Genomic DNA, 18,741 nt, shown 5'->3' on the forward strand with positions numbered 1-18,741 from the left:
ATTTAAAAAACATTTGACAAGTTATATGTTTATGACTTTTTACTAAATTATTATTATAATTATTAAATATTTTCTAAATACTATACTTTGGCTAGTATAGTACGTCATTCGTTGACGTACTATACTATGACTTTTTTCACGTTTTTTGACATACTATACTATGACTTTCACCTTTTTTCGACATACTTTTTCACATTTTTTGACTTTGACTTTTTCATTACTTTTGACATACTATAACTTTCTTTTGTACATGCTATACCACCACCTTAATTCATTGTTCCCACCCCGTCTATCTGAATTATGTTGCATGGATACTTGGTCTAAACAGTAAATGTAATTTAAAGTGTCCTCCTAATGCAACCGTTTAGAACGCAACGTATTGGAACATAATCACTTAATATGGCTAAATGCACAGTTTCATAATCTTCACTTCTGAAAAGTCAAATTTAAGTGTTCCTTGCTGTTGTCATCATCTTAACTGCTTCCTGTAAAGTGCTGATTGATCAGGCTGTGAGTTTCTCAGTTGATGTTTGAGACTAACCCTGAAAATGATTTTACCGTCTGCATGACTTACATCACTGACGTGCATGGGAAAATTCAAATAACCCAAGATTTCCTCTGATAAAACAAATCCTGTCTGGAATAGGATTAACGTTTTTTCATTTCTTTCCAGACAGTGACGAAACCCTCAGATGTGTGTGTGTGTGTGTGTGTGTGTGTGTGTGTGTGTGTGTGTGTGTCTCACCTGTTTTGACAGATGCTGAGAAGACGAAGCAAGAAGTTCGATACCTTCAATCGGTGTTCGTAGAAGATAATACCTTTATTCATATTTCTCTTTTACAATATTGAAAAAACAAAACAGAAAGACGGCATCTTAATAAAATCTCTCACAGAGAAACAACCGGGCAAAACATGGGGGAGGCCCACATTGATTAAAAAAATAAACTTTATGAATGAAAACAAATGTAACGTACATCCAAGTGAAGCCATGTTCTGCACAAACAACAACCTACCACAACAACACGCAGATACAGATCGTATGTACAACACAATACACCTGTACACTATGAAGTATTGTTCGCTCTAAAGTCACAGTTGAACCACCAGCGACAGACAGACGTTGTACATCAACAACAACAATTACCAACGAAGGCATTTAAGCTACTGACACATTCTGAGACTTCACAAATAAAGTCAAAACATCTGAATAAAGAGGAGACGACACTGACCTGAACTCATTCAAATGAACAGGTTGGTTAGCGAGTATATTTAGGCAATTATGAGATAAGATTACCTTTTGGTTATGATACACTTTACCTGATCTTAAAAAAAAAATTGTGTTTACAAAATTGCCTTACAATGCAAACAAAAGCAAAGATAAATACACTGTTGACTTTTGAGTTGACTGCCAGAGTGAGTTCAGTATTCAGTTTGTAAAATATATTGCTTTGAGCTTTTCTTTTCTATTTTACAAACTCAGAAATCTGGCTGAGCACAGTGAGAGCACTGTAATCTTTAAATAATGGGAGCGGGTCATTTAAAGGAATATTCATCATTAATAATATTATTCTACTCAACTCAAAGCTCCGTGATGGGTTGTTGCTCTAAATTGGTTATAAAGAAAATGTTGATAAAATGATATTTAATAATTGTGGTTCTTAACAGTTTTCTAAAATGTTGTTGACTCCACGATTCAGTATGATACATTCACTTTTGAATACGTTGAATACTGCACAACAAGCTCTTTGACCAAAACATTTCTTTCATCTGAGGCTTTTGCATATTTCCACCATTTAAAATGGCTGCATAGACATTTCATTACTGCCCCACATTAAGTGTTCCCTTTATCATGGGGGGGCAGAAACACTGCAGGGCTGGACTTCAGCACAAACATAATACTGTAATCCACCTGGGAGATGCTTCGATTCATAATCCACAGAATCAACAGTAATGGAAACAGCATTGATACGAGTAACACTCACAAGTTAAAACATGTCCACTTCACTGACTGAACACGAACTTTGTCACTTGTTCACGAGGATCCAGCCTCCTTCATCGTAACAGACAGTAAGCGGATTAGAGAGTCCAACCAAACCACGCTCCGTGTCACTTTTTAATACCTTTAGAATAGAAGAGGTGGGCCGACATTAGACGCACTCTGTGTGTGTTTTCCTGCAGTGAACACAAACACACAGCAGGACGGGATGAACACTGTTTACCTTTTCATACAAGCGCAACCGTCCTCATCAAAGCTCTTTATCGGGGATTTCATCAGAGAGGCGTTTCTGAATATATATATATATATATATATATATATATGTAATTATTGTTATGTTCGTCAGAGCTCGAGTGGATGTTTTGAGGGTGGCTGGCGTGTTGTGGACAGATGTTCGAGAAGTGAAAATGCAGTTGTTTGGAAAGCAGAGATCTCTGCTCCTCTCAGAGTCAGATTGCCTCGTGTCGGCTTAAAAAATAAGAAAAGTCTTGATGTTTTGACTTATAACACTCTTCAGGGTTTCACACCTCCGAACAATTTAACGGGCGTCTCTCAGTCAAAGGGATGAACTTGTGCTGAACTTTCTCCGAGCGGTGCTGAATAACCTCCCGTCTAATCTGACACAGAGAGGCTGCGCCGCGCAAATGAAAGACATCCAAACTCTTGTTCCACTCGGCGCTTTCATCTCGGACAAAAAAAGATCTCACAGTGAGAGATCATCTGAGAGGTGTACTTGTGTACAAAGCTGCCGTAGAATGGAGTCACAGTGGCTTGTACTCGCACTGTTTAGGTCCCCAGATGGAATTTAAAGTGAATAATCACCGAAAAGGACGCAAAAAGAAAAAAAAGGGACGTAGGCTCTGAAACTGAGCTCGGTCTTAAAACATAACCTCCTCACAGCTCCCGTAATCGCTCTCCACCATGCTGGAGCCGTCAAAGCTGCGCGGGTTCGGCCCCGCCGGTCTGGTTTGAGGCTGGGCGGTGTTCTGCGGCAGCGCTGGCGGCGGCGGCGGCGGCGGGCCGGCCTGCTCCGCGTACGACGGCATGGCCACGCTCAGGCGCATGCTGAGCCTCTTGTAGCCCCCCGAGACGTTGTCCATGCTGCGGGCGTGCTGGGTGGGGTAGTAGCTGATGGCGGTGTACTCGTTGGGGCACTGGGAGCTGGGCAGAGGGTGCCCGTTGGGGTCCAGGAAGTCGTCCAGGTTCTGGTTGCTGTAGCAGGGCGGCAGGGGGGCGCGGCGGTCGCAGCGCTCCAGCGGGAACGGGAAGCCGCCGAATCGAGAGTTCCTGCGGGAGTCCGTGGTGGAGGACGGGGTGTAGGTGTCCTCTACGATGTCAAACTGGGGGAAGTCCTGGACCGCCGGGCGGCCGTAGTAGTCCGGGTCTGCTGGATAGACTGAGGAGAGAGGACAGAAGGGACTCTTCAGATCCACTACTTTACATGTAACATGTAACATGTGTCTGTTTCAGCCTCTCAAATGTGAGAATCAGCTCAGAATTGAGCAGATTTGACTGTCGGTTGGACAAAACGAGCACTTTGAAGACGTCACATTAGGATCTGTGAAATTGTTAACTTCTTTTTTTTTTCTTGAACATTTTATAGACAGTGATTCATTTGCCAAACTGGACTTTTATAATAATTGTTAGCTGGCAGGAAGCTTTCACTAATTTATCAAAAATCCAGCACTTGCAGGCAATATAAAAAGGGACATTTGGATAGGAACCAATTTATCTATTTATATCTGACACTTCATATTATATATCTGCAGTAACAGTATCTCCTGGTATATCGGCCTGGCCGCTCTATTGATCCAGCTCAACTCACTCTTGCACGACCTCATAATCTACTTGTGAAGCAACAAAATGCACGTTTGGACAGAACAGATATACTGGCATTCACATATATCAGGGTGAGAGATCAGCTCTCAGACTGGACAAACAGCTCTGATCGGTGTTGTCACCGAGCGATTAATGCTGGTAAACAGCGGGACAGCTGCTGCTGTGCAGGAGGGATTTTAGGAAAGCTTTTTGAGTATTTGCATATTAAATACCTCCACTGAAGTTGCGTGGGTTTCGTTAGCGGAACAGGAGGAGGGCGTACCTCCTAAAGTCACCACATGTACTTTAACATTTTAGATCCTGATCCTGAAGTCCAATAATCCAACAGATTCAACATTAAGACAATTCAAGGGCAGCCTTGATAAAAAAAAAAAAAAGCTCTTCTGGCTTCTTGTACGTCCCCGTGAGAGCTCGACACACTTCATCATTTAAATATTTCCCTGAAACTAATCTCCAGCTAAGTCCCCAACCTTGAAATACTTATCGCGTCCTTTTTTTTGATGCGCTAACAAGACGTTACACCCAGTAGACTTTTAGATCTTTAGACAACAGCAGTGAGCTGCAGGTGAACGGCCTCTTCATTCTGAGGACTCGGCGTGTTGACGACCTTCGCTCAGAGACTTCTCTGAACACGCAGCGGTCCTCCTGGTGTGTCGGCTCATTTCTACTTCAGCTTTGTTCAATGTGGGGAAGCAGTAACCATGCTGGTTACACACAGCTGCATGCATTTATGGACATACACTCAGTTATTATATATTCATGGACATACACTCGGTTATTCTCAAAGTGGCTGTGACACACATTAGAACGTTTAGATGATTCATACATTCGTTGATAGACAGAAAAAGGATCAGCAGCTCTGAGTGAGTAATGGTTGTTCTCTGCTGTATATGAATGTACATGATATATCTTTGGGGTTTGAACATTTAATTGTACAAAAAACTAAAAACAATATTGTTTTACCAACAATATTGTCGGTATATATATATATATATCAATATATATATATATATATATATATATCGATATATATCGATATATATATATATATATATATATATATATATATATCGATATATATATATATATATATATATCGATATATATATATATATATATATCGATATATATCGATATATATATATATATATATATATCGATATATATATATATATATATATATATATCGATATATATATATCGATATATATATATATATATATATATATATATATATATATATATATCATAAGTCAGGACTCCTGTCTGCACCTTTAACTCTCTCACTTCAGTCAGTCGTGTGTCGCTGCTGTAGATAAACGTTCACGGTGTGATGACGCCGTTCTAACACTCCGGTGTTGTCTTGTATTCCTGATCATCAATGTGAGCAGATGATAACGTCTATGAGTCTGATAACATCCGATAGCAGTTGAAGCGGGTGCATGTTTGTCAGGAAGTGAACGCTTAACCCAATGATTTCAGTGACAAAAATGTACGAAAGAAAGTCTTGCACACTTTGCACACTTCCATTAATTTACCGAAGAACAAGAGCCGTTCTTTCTCTAAAGCTGCGGCGAACAGAACGCCGAGTCTCGGATCGTAACAAATGGCAGACTTACTCCGCTCACTCCACAAACTGAGCTCGTATAAATATGAACATAAAGCCCTGAGGAGTAATTTAAGGCCTCATGAAATGTGAGAAATAGTCTACGACGTGAACATGTCGTTTGTGTTAGTGAAGGTCTTTTTGCGTTTTACCTGCAGAGTGATGAATGTTTGCAGCCTCCCACCGGGAACTCACCTTTCAATGAATCAGTGAAGCGAGGCGTTAAAGGGAAGTGTCAGTAAAAGTATTTCTCTTTAGGAATGGTTCTGTCCCTACACGTCTGGTATTCAAGACTTTCAGAAAGTCCTGGTGTGTTACAGAGACCTCGGTCATTGTTAAAGGCCTCATCAGTGACGCTTTATCAAAAAGATGTAGAAAATAAATGAATAGAAAATAAATCTGCCTGCACATACTTAACAAGTATTCAGGTGGAATAAGAAACAGCTTGGATGATTTACTCAAAAAAAAAGAACAATTCAGCAAATGGGCGTTTTCTAAAACTGAGGCGTGATATAAAAAGTAAAATCTATATTTAGAACAAAACCAAATCAAACGGTCTCTTCTCTCTCTCCAGCATCCGTCTCATAAATCGCGTCATGGTGGCTGACAGTTTGATGCCGCTCTGCGATTGGATGATTCATCACCAATCCAACGATATTGATGGCGACAGAAGGTGAAGGCTCGTTATTCATTAAGTCGGCTAAACTAAAACACCGCCTTTACTCATCACCTTTACAGCATCGCGGACACACGGGACATGTCAGCTGTCCTCGAGGGCCTTGAGGGGTTTTTTGATTTAGTGTCGGGGTCGCAGGGCGAAACCCAAAAAGAGAAAGGTGGAGGATTCCCTTTAACCACGAGACGGATGCTGACTACAGGAACGCGTCCTTTATCCTCCGGTAAGGTCGAGCAGATGAACGAGCTGTCAGGGAAGCGTTGCCTGGGGAGCGACGGCACGACGGACGCCTCATCTGCCTCTCTTCATCTTCATCTCCACAACACAGCGGCACAGCATATTGATCCGTTACGTAATATATATATATATATATATATATATATATATATATATATATATATATATATATATATATATATATATATATATATATATATATATATATATATATATATATGCTGCACATAACAGGAGAGAGAGAGAGTGAGTGTGATGGAAGGAAGGAGGAGGAGACGAATGGACCAGAGGGCAATGATGAAGAGGGAACAAGGAGGAAGGTGACAAGGATGAAGGAGGGAGAGAATGAGAGAAGAAGAGGGTGAAAAACATTGAGGCCAGGGAGACCATGTTCTTTTATTCTTATCCTCAAACCGTCTTCATTTTCTTTTGTACAAGCGTTCCAAAGTTGGGCTCTAAAAACGCTCCTGATTCTCCCTCGTTAACATATTTAATGTCACCTGTTCACCTGTTCACCTGTTTGTTCAACTGAAGGATGGGAGGGAGAAAAAACAAAAGGAGAAACAGGAAAGCGATGGAGAGAGAGAGCGCGAGAGAGAGAGAGAGAGAGAGAGAGAGAGAGAGCGAGAGAGAGAGATAGAGAGAGGGAGGGAGGGAGGGAGGGAGAGAGAGAGAGAGAGAGGATGGTCAATACGGGAGGGTAAGAATGAAAGAAGAAGAAGAAAGAATGTAAAAGAAGAGATGGGGAGTGAGAGTAAGAAACAAAGGATGGGAGGGAGAAAAAACAAAAAGAGGAACAGGAACAGGAAAGGGATGGAGAGAGAGACAGAGGGAGAGACAGAGGGAGAGACAGAGGGAGAGCAAAGAGGATAGTCAATACAGGAGGGTATTACAGAATATAGACCAGGATAGAATATATATATATATATATATATATACATATATATATATATATATATATGTATATATATATATATATACATACACATGTATATATATATATATATATATATATACATACACATGTGTATGTATATATATATATATATACATACACATGTATATATACATGTATATGTATACATACACATGTATATATATACATGTGTATGTATACATATACATGTATATATACATGTATATGTCTATATGGGACAGAGAGAGGGGATCAATCGCAGAGAGAGAGAGAAAGAGGAGAGTAAAAACATGCTGGAATGAAACAGGAATCTCTTTGTTACTTCCTGATGTTGTGGCGTCTAATCGGCCTCATCAATGAATGTTTCCTCTTCCAGAGTTTAATCGGCGTCGCGTGTTGATGGACGGCTCTACAGGCAGTCCTCTGCCTCTCCCATGATGCACCACTGCGCCCTGACAAGTCGACGCTCGTTCACATCGACCTCGTCTCTGTCATTACACTGTGGCTTTGCAGCATCGCACAGAATGTTTACCCTTCGTTACCGTTTGTTTGTCGCTTTCTCCCTTCGGTGAACGTCATTTTGCAACAAAAAAGTCATTACCTCAAAATGAACTGCTCTAAATGAAAATACATAAATGTGACAGAACAGCTGTCTGAGTTACAGAAGACATAACCGTCAAAACATTACAAACTGAAGCATCCTTTAAAACATTACAGTATACGGGGATATACACACAGATACCTTCGTAGTCCATGTTCCAGTGGTTCTTCCTGATGGAGTCGTTGTCGGAGCTGGACGGTGGCCTGGGGGGGAAGTTCGGGGCAACGCTGCACACGACCGGCCCCTGCGTCTTTGGATAGGAAACCCCGCCTCCCGACGAGACGATCTGGCTGCGAGGACGCAGCGACCTGAACGGCGTGTGGTCGAGGTCGTTGATGGAGCTCATCTCTATGGGGATGTCTCCCTGGTTGTTGGGCTTCAGGCCCTTGGTCAGACCGGGCTGGAAGTAGCTGAGGGTGTGAAGAGTAGCGTTTCACTTTTAGTCCGATATTAAAGAGTCATTACACATCATGAAAAGTCCTGCTGGCATCGGTTTGTTTTCAAAGGTTTGTTCAAAGGAAGTAATAACAGGTTTTATTGCTCAGAACATAACCTGACTTTAGACTCAAACACTTGCTCTCACCCGTTGGAGTCCTGGACACAGACGGGCTTCTTGTTCTTCTGCTGAACGTAACGTTTCCGGAGGCAAACGAAGGCGGCGACCAAGAAGAGCACGCCGAGCACGCTGGCACAGATCGCCATGACTTCCACATAGCTGATGAGCGGAGACACCTGATAGACACGCAGGACGAGTGAAGGATTGAGAATGATTTAAGGTCCGTTTGGATGTCATATCCTGAAATACTTATCTTAAACACACACACACACACACACACACACACACACACACACACACACACACACACAGAGTAAATAAGTAAGTAGTTGTGACTGACCTGAGGCAGCGGGTCACAGTGGATGGTGTCGCCAATGACTTTACAATCAAAGCCTTGAGGACACGGATTGGGCCAACACACTGTCTGATTGTGACACCTGCAGGAGTAGAGGAAGTGTGTTAAAGCTGCATTCTCTCTAGTGTCCACCAGGGGGCGACTCCTCTGGTTGTATAGAAGTCTAGTCTAAAATGACTCTACTTCTCTCTTGATTTATTCCCTCAGTAAACATTGTAAACATGAGTTTATGGTCTCAATCTCTAGTTTACAGTCTTCTTCAATACAGCATGATGTTCATTTAGTACATTATGCTCCATTTAGAGTCAAACAGACCAGAAAGCAGGGGATGAATTAGGGACAGGTCTCTACCAGAGACGTATACGGCGTCTCTACGTCACTCCTCCGAATTACAAATATGGTCACTTCCTGTTGATTGGTTGCGAAAAAACAACATGGCGACGGTCGTAATCCAAGATGGCAACGGAAAGATCGCCGGACTCGAGGCTTCATAACGACGGTCCACAAACCAATGGGTGACATCACAATTACTACATCCACTTCTTATATTCTTATATACAGATTGCATGTAGACATCAACATTTAACATTTCATTTGCCTTGATGAAAAAGACCAAAGGTGGAGGATTTTCTTTCTCTGGTTACACAGAAATCAAGTTGTAATCAGCTGAAATCAAAACACGATTCAGGCTTAAAAGTTAAATGTGCCAGCATGGTTTCCCCTCACTTGGAATTTTCCAGATTGTGGCTCAAAAAACCCCATAATGGAGCGGCTTCTGTGCAAACAGTTGGTGTTTGTGACTAGAGTGCTACAGTGAAGAGCAGCAGAGAGGCTTCCTCCCACGCTGACCCCGCGATGTTAAGGTTACATTTTGACTGTCGATGCCGAGAGCGTCGCTGCGGTCGTCCATCTCTCAGATCCAGACACGGAAGAAAAAAAAAATAACCGACCCAGAGGAGCGACTGGCACAGCTCTGATTGCTAAGTGCCGCTGCTCTGCGATACTGACAAGAAACTATCATTTTGTTTTACATGAAACTGCCTGGTCTCATTTCCCAGGTGTTACATTCTCCTGCTGTACAGCTCGGGAAGTTTATTCCAGCAGTTACACAGCCAAAAAGGACAAGATGTTTGTTTTTGGAGCGAGAAAAAAGTTTTTTGATTAACTGAGTTGTCAAGTCCTGTGTTTTTTCTTTGTATTGGGACACCGTTTTGATGAATTGGTTTCGGATGGTATTCAATCAAAAATACACAGTGGACGTGTGAATGTACATTTTCCTCCCGTGTGCACGGACTTGATTACAACGTGACGCACCCGTGAAGGTAATTATCGAACCGCGTCGGCATTATAAAACATCTATCTGTGTGTTTTACAAGTCACACGGCGAACTCCCATTTGCTGAAAAAAAAAAATGAGGATCCGAGGGAGGTCATCTTTCATTCACAGAGTTAATGAAGAAACGCTACCTGGAACACGGACCGCTGTTAATATCCCAGAGGAGCGGCGCAATCCCACCGGAGGGCCTTTAATGAAAGGAGGAACATGCAAACGCTGCTGTCAGCTCGTTTGAACGTGACCCGGTGGTGTGAGTGGAATACAACCAGCTGGTTGATGAACGTGAGTGTGTGTGTGTGTGTGTGTGTGTGTGTGTGTCTGTGTGTTATAGTTACAAGTATGCGTCCAATCATGCAAATTAAAAACCATGCACGCTTTTGCAGTTTGTGTTTAGTATGCCATGTTGGCATCATGACAATATCTCTTTGCATCCAATTTTGTGTGTGTACATGATCAGGGAGAGTTTGCAGCTGCATGTAATTATCTTAATTTATCTAGCGTTGTGATTATTTCATTAATCGTTCAGTCGAGGAAAATTAAAGTTCCATAAGAAGTGACTGATTTAAATATAAAGTGACTGTATACAAGAAGTGGACTTAGTCAAAGTGACGTGACTCGTTCATTTGCATAATGACACTTTGAAGCCTAGAGTTCTGCATTTTGACCCTTGGCCATCTTGTTTTTTTGGCCCGTCGCCATCTTGTTTTCTTGACACGAGAGGGTGGAGCTAACTCACCTTTTAGGTGACTAAAAAGTTATAATTAACTTTTGTGAAGTGAAAACACACTGTGAAAGGGTTAAAGTTGTAAGACGAAAACACCGACAACTCCCAGACGTGACCATGTCGTGGTAGAGACCTGTCAATCACAAGATAGCCCCGCCCCTAAAGCATCCCCTGCTTTATGGTGTGTTTGACTCTAAATGGAGCATAATGTACTAAATGAACATCATGCTGTATTGAAGAAGACTGTAAACTAGAGATTGAGACCATAAACTCATGTTTACAATGTTTACTGAGGGAATAAATCAAGAGAGAAGTAGAATCATTTTAGACTAGACTTCTATACAACCAGAGGAGTTGCTAGATTAAATGTGTGTGTGTGTGTGTGTGTGTGTGTGTGTGTGTGTGTGTGTGTTTTACCGTGTGTCTGTGTTGTCCGGTAAGCAGTTGCACATGTAACCTTGAGGTTTGGGCACACACACCCGGTCCTGAACACACGGCTGGGAGGCACACGGGTTGTCAGCCAGCTCACAGCGGGCGCCGTGGAAGAATCCCGAACACCTGCAACGCGGCTCTGCAGAGCAAAGAAAACACACCCAGACGTCTGAGACGAGAGCGACTATTCATCGAGGTTCTCCCCTCCAGGCAGCGAATAATCAGAGCAAAGGTCAACCGGATCCAGCCGGAGAACAGCACAGAGACTTTGATCTTTAAAAGGGAGAACTTGTGCAGTTGTGTTTCTTCTTCGTGTGGATAACTGGTTCAAAAACAGACGACATCCAGAAGCTACAAACAAGACTGATATTGGAAATGGTTTCACAGTACTAGACTACGTTAAACCAGTACGAGACTACCTTAAACCAGTACGAGACTACCTTAAACCAATACTAGACTACGTTAAACCAGTACTAGACTACTTTAAACCAGTACGAGACTACCTTAAACCAGTACTAGACTACCTTAAACCAGTACTAGACTACGTTAAACCAGTACTAGACTACCTTAAACCAGTACGAGACTACCTTAAACCAGTACGAGACTACCTTAAACCAGTACTAGACTACCTTAAACCAGTACGAGACTACCTTAAACCAGTACTAGACTACCTTAAACCAGTACGAGACTACCTTAAACCAGTACGAGACTACCTTAAACCAGTACGAGACTACCTTAAACCAGTACGAGACTACCTTAAACCAGTACTAGACTACCTTAAACCAGTACGAGACTACCTTAAACCAGTACTAGACTACGTTAAACCAGTACTAGACTACGTTAAACCAGTACTAGACTACCTTAAACCAGTACTAGACTACCTTAAACCAGTACGAGACTACCTTAAACCAGTACTAGACTACGTTAAACCAGTACGAGACTACCTTAAACCAGTACTAGACTACCTTAAACCAGTACGAGACTACCTTAAACCAGTACTAGACTACGTTAAACCAGTACGAGACTACCTTAAACCAGTACGAGACTACCTTAAACCAGTACTAGACTACGTTAAACTAGTACTAGACTACCTTAAACCAATACTAGACTACGTTAAACCAGTACTAGACTACCTTAAACCAGTACGAGACTACCTTAAACCAGTACTAGACTACCTTAAACCAATACTAGACTACGTTAAACCAGTACTAGACTACCTTAAACCAGTACGAGACTACCTTAAACCAGTACGAGACTACCTTAAACCAATACTAGACTACGTTAAACCAGTACTAGACTACCTTAAACCAGTACTAGACTACCTTAAACCAATACTAGACTACCTTAAACCAGTACTAGACTACCTTAAACCAGTACGAGACTACCTTAAACCAGTACTAGACTACCTTAAACCAATACTAGACTACGTTAAACCAGTACTAGACTACCTTAAACCAGTACGAGACTACCTTAAACCAATACTAGACTACCTTAAACCAGTACTAGACTACGTTAAACCAGTACTAGACTACCTTAAACCAGTACTAGACTACCTTAAACCAATACTAGACTACCTTAAACAGTACTAGACTACCTTAAACCAGTACTAGACTACCTTAAACAGTACTAGACTACCTTAAACCAGTACTAGACTACGTTAAACCAGTACTAGACTACCTTAAACCAGTACTAGACTACCTTAAACCAGTACTAGACTACGTTAAACCAGTACTAGACTACCTTAAACCAGTACTAGACTACGTTAAACCAGTACTAGGCTACGTTAAACCAGTACTAGACTACCTTAAACCAGTACTAGACTACGTTAAACCAGTACTAGACTACCTTAAACCAGTACTAGACTACGTTAAACCAGTACTAGGCTACGTTAAACCAGTACTAGACTACCTTAAACCAGTACTAGACTGCCTCAAATCAGTATTAGACTGCTTTAGACTGCTTTAGACCAGTGTTACTGTATGTTTGTAAACTGGTATAATAAGAAGAAGAAAACAAGTTCAACCTTGCTGTCTCCATCTGTTAATATCCTCTTTTACATTATCTCAGACACAGACAGTCGGGGGGCGGCTTTATGTTCTGCAGTAGGAATAAAGAAACGTGCCGCGGCCGTTGCTGTCTGATCACATTTGACCTGGAAGGATCTTTTTTTGGGAAACAATTTGTATTTGTTGTTTCGGCTTCACACCCACAGAATGTGATCCTGCAGCATAACTGCAACGTGATTTTGACGTGATGATGAATAAAGTCCTGTGACCTTCTTCTCCTGTGTCCACAGGGCCACGCTGAACATTTCCTCATCCGACTGAAGGACAATGACAAGTTATGAAGTTCAGCGACCCGACAGGTAAAGAAATACCAAACAGGCGGCAGGCTTTTTTTTTTTTTTTTTTTGATAACAGCTTTGGGGTTTGTTTGTTTACTCCGTTCCTCCAAAAGCACAGAGATCCGTATCTCCTCCGGCTTTATGTTTGGTTTCATATCCACCCTTTATAGAGAAAGATTACCACAGTCTCACAGAGACTCGTGAAAAAATAATAATCATTTTAAAGCTCTCCCGGTCTTCTTGGCTGTAAGATTGCAGGTGTCCTTATCGGCTGCTATTCTATTTAAAAGTCCTCTTTTGTGAAACAGAATGAAGAAAAAAGTCACTGCAAGACTTTCTGACCCCAATTTTTTTTCTTTTGTGTTTCGACAAGTAGTGATGCCTTCGGCCAAATTAGTGATAACCTAAAACGGCAATCAGCATAAAGGGCCGAGAGTCTGATTAGGAACTAATCCTTCACGGTCGGTACCGGACTGAGAGGGGGAACTTTTGAGAATATTTAATGGGAGGAAAACTGAAACACTTTCTCTTCTTGTGTGGTAATAAGACGTACTGGTTTCCAGGGGACCTAGCTGAACATTCTGGCTCCCAATTCCCACAATGATGGCATTATTTTATATTTATTTCACAGTCAAGAATTCCCATGAAAAGACCAACACATCCTTAATTAGTGGTGCAGTACATGGAATAAACCAGTTGAGATGCAAAATTTGATTTATTTTTTTAAATCATGGGAATATTATTATTGGGGAGGAGACAGCTCGTCGTTTTCTTTTAGGAAAACAGAAAAGTCTGCAGGAGACACAACGAGAGAGCAGAGGACATGAAACCTATCTAACGAGTGTTCACATGAACGCACCGTTTATTTATGCTTTGGCCAAAGTTCTAAGAGTTGTGGTTGTTTCACGTGAGAGATTTAATTTTTTTGTGCATTTTTAAATAATAATTAATAATAAAATACTGAAGAACGCATCAATCTTTGTAAAAAAAACCTTCATGTTACTAACTTAATATTTAATGTTTCAGTCCAAAACAACCTAGATTGATTTGTAACACTACAGCCGAGAGGGGATGTATGTATTTATTGATTTAGTGAACTTTAAGTCAGAGTCAGAAGACGTCTTCAGTGGACTCACCTCCGCTGGCGTCCTCCTCACAGACCCCTTCGTTCTGACAGGGGGCGTCGTCACAGGCCCTGCCGCAGCACCGGTAAACCCCGAACACCCGCCGGACCCCCGGCCCGGCCCACTCCGCCGCGTCGCCGACTCCTCTGATCGGCTCCCCGTTGAGCTCCAGGGCCTCCAGGCAGCCGGTGAAGTTACGCGGACGCCGGCGGACCTCCGGAGAGGCGTCCCGAGGCAAAGAGGCGAAGAGCAAAGCGCCATGGGGGCGCAACATCCGGCACGGCTCGCTCAGGGGGACGGAGGCCGGGCGCTGCCGGTCCAGGGTCAGTCGCAGGGCGCTGGAGTTGACCTCCAGCAGGACGCTGTGCCACCGGCCGTCAGACACCGGATCAGATTTGATCAGTAAGGAACCGGGGGAGGTGTTTCCACAGCTGAACCTGAGGTGCAGCTCTCCATCGGTCAGCTGAGGAAGCAAAACGAGGGTCAGTTAGCAACACTTTAACGTCTTTCATTTCACGGTTTCAGGTTATAAGCTTCAGGTAATAAACCAGGTCAGTCAGTTAAAACGGAGCTGACACCTTTTGATTTAGAAAATAAAGAAACACAAACTCAAAGTGTACATCCGGGTGTGTTAAACGTACTCGTCGTCGTCTAATTGCGTTCAGTTGGCATTTAAAGAGCACCTCAGACTTCGTCACTCTATTGGTGTGCGTCACGTAGTCGTGATCGTTGCATCGATCTCTTCGTTTGAATTACAGCAATTATTCCCTGGTGTAATTATTCCCCAAGAAGCATCGATGCTGCGGTTCACAGGTCAGAAGACGTCTTAGTCGAACGTGGACTAAATAGGGTTTGAAAGCAGAAGGTTATTTGTTGAACTGCGTTTTTTATTTCTGTATTTCATCAAGAAGTCTTGAGTATTTATGTTGGAATATAGTTGATTAAGTGAAACAATCTTTTCCTGCGAAAACCGACCGACTCAATTACTGTCACAATAGTATGGAGAGATAACAAAACCTGTTATGTTTATAGAGCCAATTTACCAAAAATGAGCCTTTTGAGTATTTAAACGAGAGCTTCAACTGAAGAACAGAACAAGTCACGTCCATCTCATGTTGCTGATGTTGCATCTGAACATCAGCACGCATCTATTCAGCAACATCTTCATCTTTCTGCTCGCTCAGCGTTCCCACAAACCAACAAACCAGCAGCTTTTTAAGTTTTTGTATTCAATTTATTAATTTCTCTTCAGGCTCCTCTCATCTTAGCGTGTTAAATATGCCGACGGAGTGTGTGTGTGTGTGTGTGTGTGTGTGTGTGTGTGTGTGTGTGTGTGTGTGTGTGTGTGTTGTTGAGCATCAACCCCATCGGACGCTGAGGGCTGGGATGCATTATTGATCTGCTTTTGCTCCGGCTTCTTTAATTGATGCAGGACAGGATGAGGATTTTTAGATTTTTTGTATTTTCTTTCTTAGGCCCAGTCCCAAACGTCTCCTCTAAGGCCTTAAACCCTGAACCCTCAGGGACTTAAGCGACGTCACCTGTTAGACGGTTGAGTGTGAGAGACCGTGAGGTACGAATGCTACTCGTTACCATGAAAACATATCATGTTATGTACAATTGTAGATATTTACTTTATATTTTTTACTCCCTGATTTGAACGTCTTCCAGGTTTTTTCCCTCACGAGATGAGAGGTCATTTGTCAATTGTGCCGTCCTCTTTGTTTAACATGCCTCCACTAGTAACCCCGTTTTTAACATCACTTTGCTGTGAATTGTGGGTAATTCCCTCAGGCAAAGTCTGCAGAAATCTGGACTTCTGGTTCATAAAGGGCTCTAAATGTCAGAGAGAGAGAGCCCTAAAACATTTGAGGAACAGAACTAAACCATCACGGACTTTACGGGAGGGTGACCGTGGCTAAGTGGAGAGCAGGGCCGCCTTTCAATCAGAGGGTCGTCGGTTCGATCCCCCGGCTCCTGCTCTACTAGTCTCATGTCAATGTGTCCTTGAGCAAGACACTTAACCCCAAACATGTCTCCCGTAGCTGCGTCTACGGTGTGTAGAGATACTGAATTGTAAGTCGCTTTGGATAAAAGCGTCTGATAAATGACTGTAATGTAATGTAATGGGAGCACGATCTCATAATCCGTGAGTTTGGAGATCTGGATTTGGACTCATGGAACTCTTTGGTGCAGCGTGGACAGGCTGCTGTCTGTCCCTGCTGGAGGGGTTTGTGTTTCCGACAGGAAGGACTTATCTTGGAGGGACGCATGGGCAAAATTCTTCACTTGGATTAATGACGGCACACAGAGCGAGAGGAGGGGGGGGGGTGAGGGCTGCTCTGCTTATCACGGGGAAGACGTCGAAGCGCTGGCAGAGGAACAAGTAAAAGGAAAAACAAAACTAGAGACGTCCGAGGCGCCTGTCGCTTGTCTTTTAATCTATTTGACAAGCCTTGGTGAGGCTTCCCGGGCGACTCATGGTGGATATTTGAAGAGAGATAGCACAGTTTGCCGCACTGATGATTTTACACCATCGGCACGGCCGATGTAGCTCAGACACAAGTGTCGAGTCGGGCTCCGCAGGGAACCGGACTTCTTCAGAATCAGGGCTTCACGGCTCCATAAATCAGAGACCCCGAGCGCCGCTGCAAACGCTGCAGGGAGATGTAATACCGCTGGGCAAAGTTCAGTGTGCAACGACGACGACTGATGAACACAGAAATACATTTGTATGTATGTGCTCACTCACACACACATACAGGTGTTACATACAGGAGGCAGCACTACACCTCTGCAGCTTGTTTGTTGTGGTACAAAATAAAATGTAGTTACATGTGAACCGCTTCTGTGGTTACATGCAAATGAATAAGCTACCAATGAGAGTTCGGCCTCAAATCTGATGGATTTAAAGAGACAACGAGCCCTTTGAAGCAAGACAGAGACGTTTTAGCTGTTCAGCCTCTTTTTGTGGTTGTTTTGTGTCTCTTCATTTTCATTCAGTGTCTCTTTGTGGTTGTTTAGCATCTCTTTGTGATCATTCAGTGTCTCTTTGTGGTTGTTTAGCATCTCTTTGTGGTCATTCAGTGTCTCTTTGTGGTTGTTTAGCATCTCTTTGTGGTCATTCAGTGTCTCTTTGTGGTTGTTTAGCATCTCTTTGTGGTCATTCAGTGTCTCTTTGTGGTTGTTTAGCATCTCTTTGTGGTCATTCAGTGTCTCTTTGTGGTTGTTTAGCATCTCTTTGTGGTCTTCTTGCGTCCCTTTTGAACAAATTTTTTGTCTCTTCGTAGTCTTTTCGCATCACTTCCTGGTTGGTTCGTGTCTCTTTGAGTGACATGTTGTAGGTGAAGGCCGGTGGGAGGCCCTGACACTTTGGACCCCCGGGCCTGTGACCGGTAGGCCCGTTCAGAAATCCCTCCGTGGAGGAACGACTGGTAGCGAGAAGTAGAACGCACAAACGACCTAATAAAGGCATTTGTCGGTCCACCGATTCCACACCCGTGAGAATCTCCATCTTTGTGTCACCTTTACTTCTTCTGCTCCACTCTTTTCATTCAAACGGCTACGATTTCCACTTCAAAGACTTGAGAGTGAAACGAAGGCAGTGCAGACATGAAAGAGAATTGGCGGCAGTAAATAGGTCTGAACTCTAACGTGTGTTTTGATGGAGAATGCTGATGAGATTTGGTTTGTGAAAGTCCGCCGAGACTCACGGCAGCACATCTCCTGAGGGGAGGTGAGGAGCGTAAAACAGCGTCTTGCATCTCCGGGAAGTCGTCACAAAAAGCAGCCGAGGGACTCCTCAGATGACCCCGATAACAAATTCCTTTTGAAGCCATTCCTGCTCACAATGAATTGCATGTGCGAGCCGTGAAACCAAAACCCAGGAGGTGGAACCTCGGGAAAGACTGAACGCTGCTTCTGAAGTTCTCCGAGAATGGAAATGATGGAGTATTCTGCGCACGGATGTCACACAAATGAGAAGAGCCCACAAGGGGAA

At 42.8% G+C, this 18,741-nt stretch overlaps 1 protein-coding gene across 1 annotated transcript in view; it reads right to left on the reverse strand.

The window, feature by feature from the left end:
- Nucleotides 1-801: 801 nt before the first annotated feature.
- Nucleotides 802-18,741, reverse strand: part of fat2 (FAT atypical cadherin 2) — a 90,468-nt gene continuing 72,528 nt past the window's right edge. The window contains exons 25-30 of the mRNA XM_068714073.1: nucleotides 14,754-15,204; nucleotides 11,259-11,412; nucleotides 8,768-8,864; nucleotides 8,455-8,603; nucleotides 8,013-8,281; nucleotides 802-3,392 (exon numbers count right to left, since the gene is read on the reverse strand). Coding sequence (XP_068570174.1) covers nucleotides 2,875-3,392; nucleotides 8,013-8,281; nucleotides 8,455-8,603; nucleotides 8,768-8,864; nucleotides 11,259-11,412; nucleotides 14,754-15,204 — 1,638 coding nt within the window. The 3' untranslated portion in view covers nucleotides 802-2,874. The remainder of the gene's footprint in view (nucleotides 3,393-8,012; nucleotides 8,282-8,454; nucleotides 8,604-8,767; nucleotides 8,865-11,258; nucleotides 11,413-14,753; nucleotides 15,205-18,741) is intronic.

This window comes from Cebidichthys violaceus, unplaced genomic scaffold, assembly GCF_023349555.1.
Source record: "Cebidichthys violaceus isolate CVI_PGR_0920_01 unplaced genomic scaffold, fCebVio1.0.p SCAF_2, whole genome shotgun sequence".
Classification (NCBI taxonomy): domain Eukaryota; kingdom Metazoa; phylum Chordata; class Actinopteri; order Perciformes; family Stichaeidae; genus Cebidichthys; species Cebidichthys violaceus.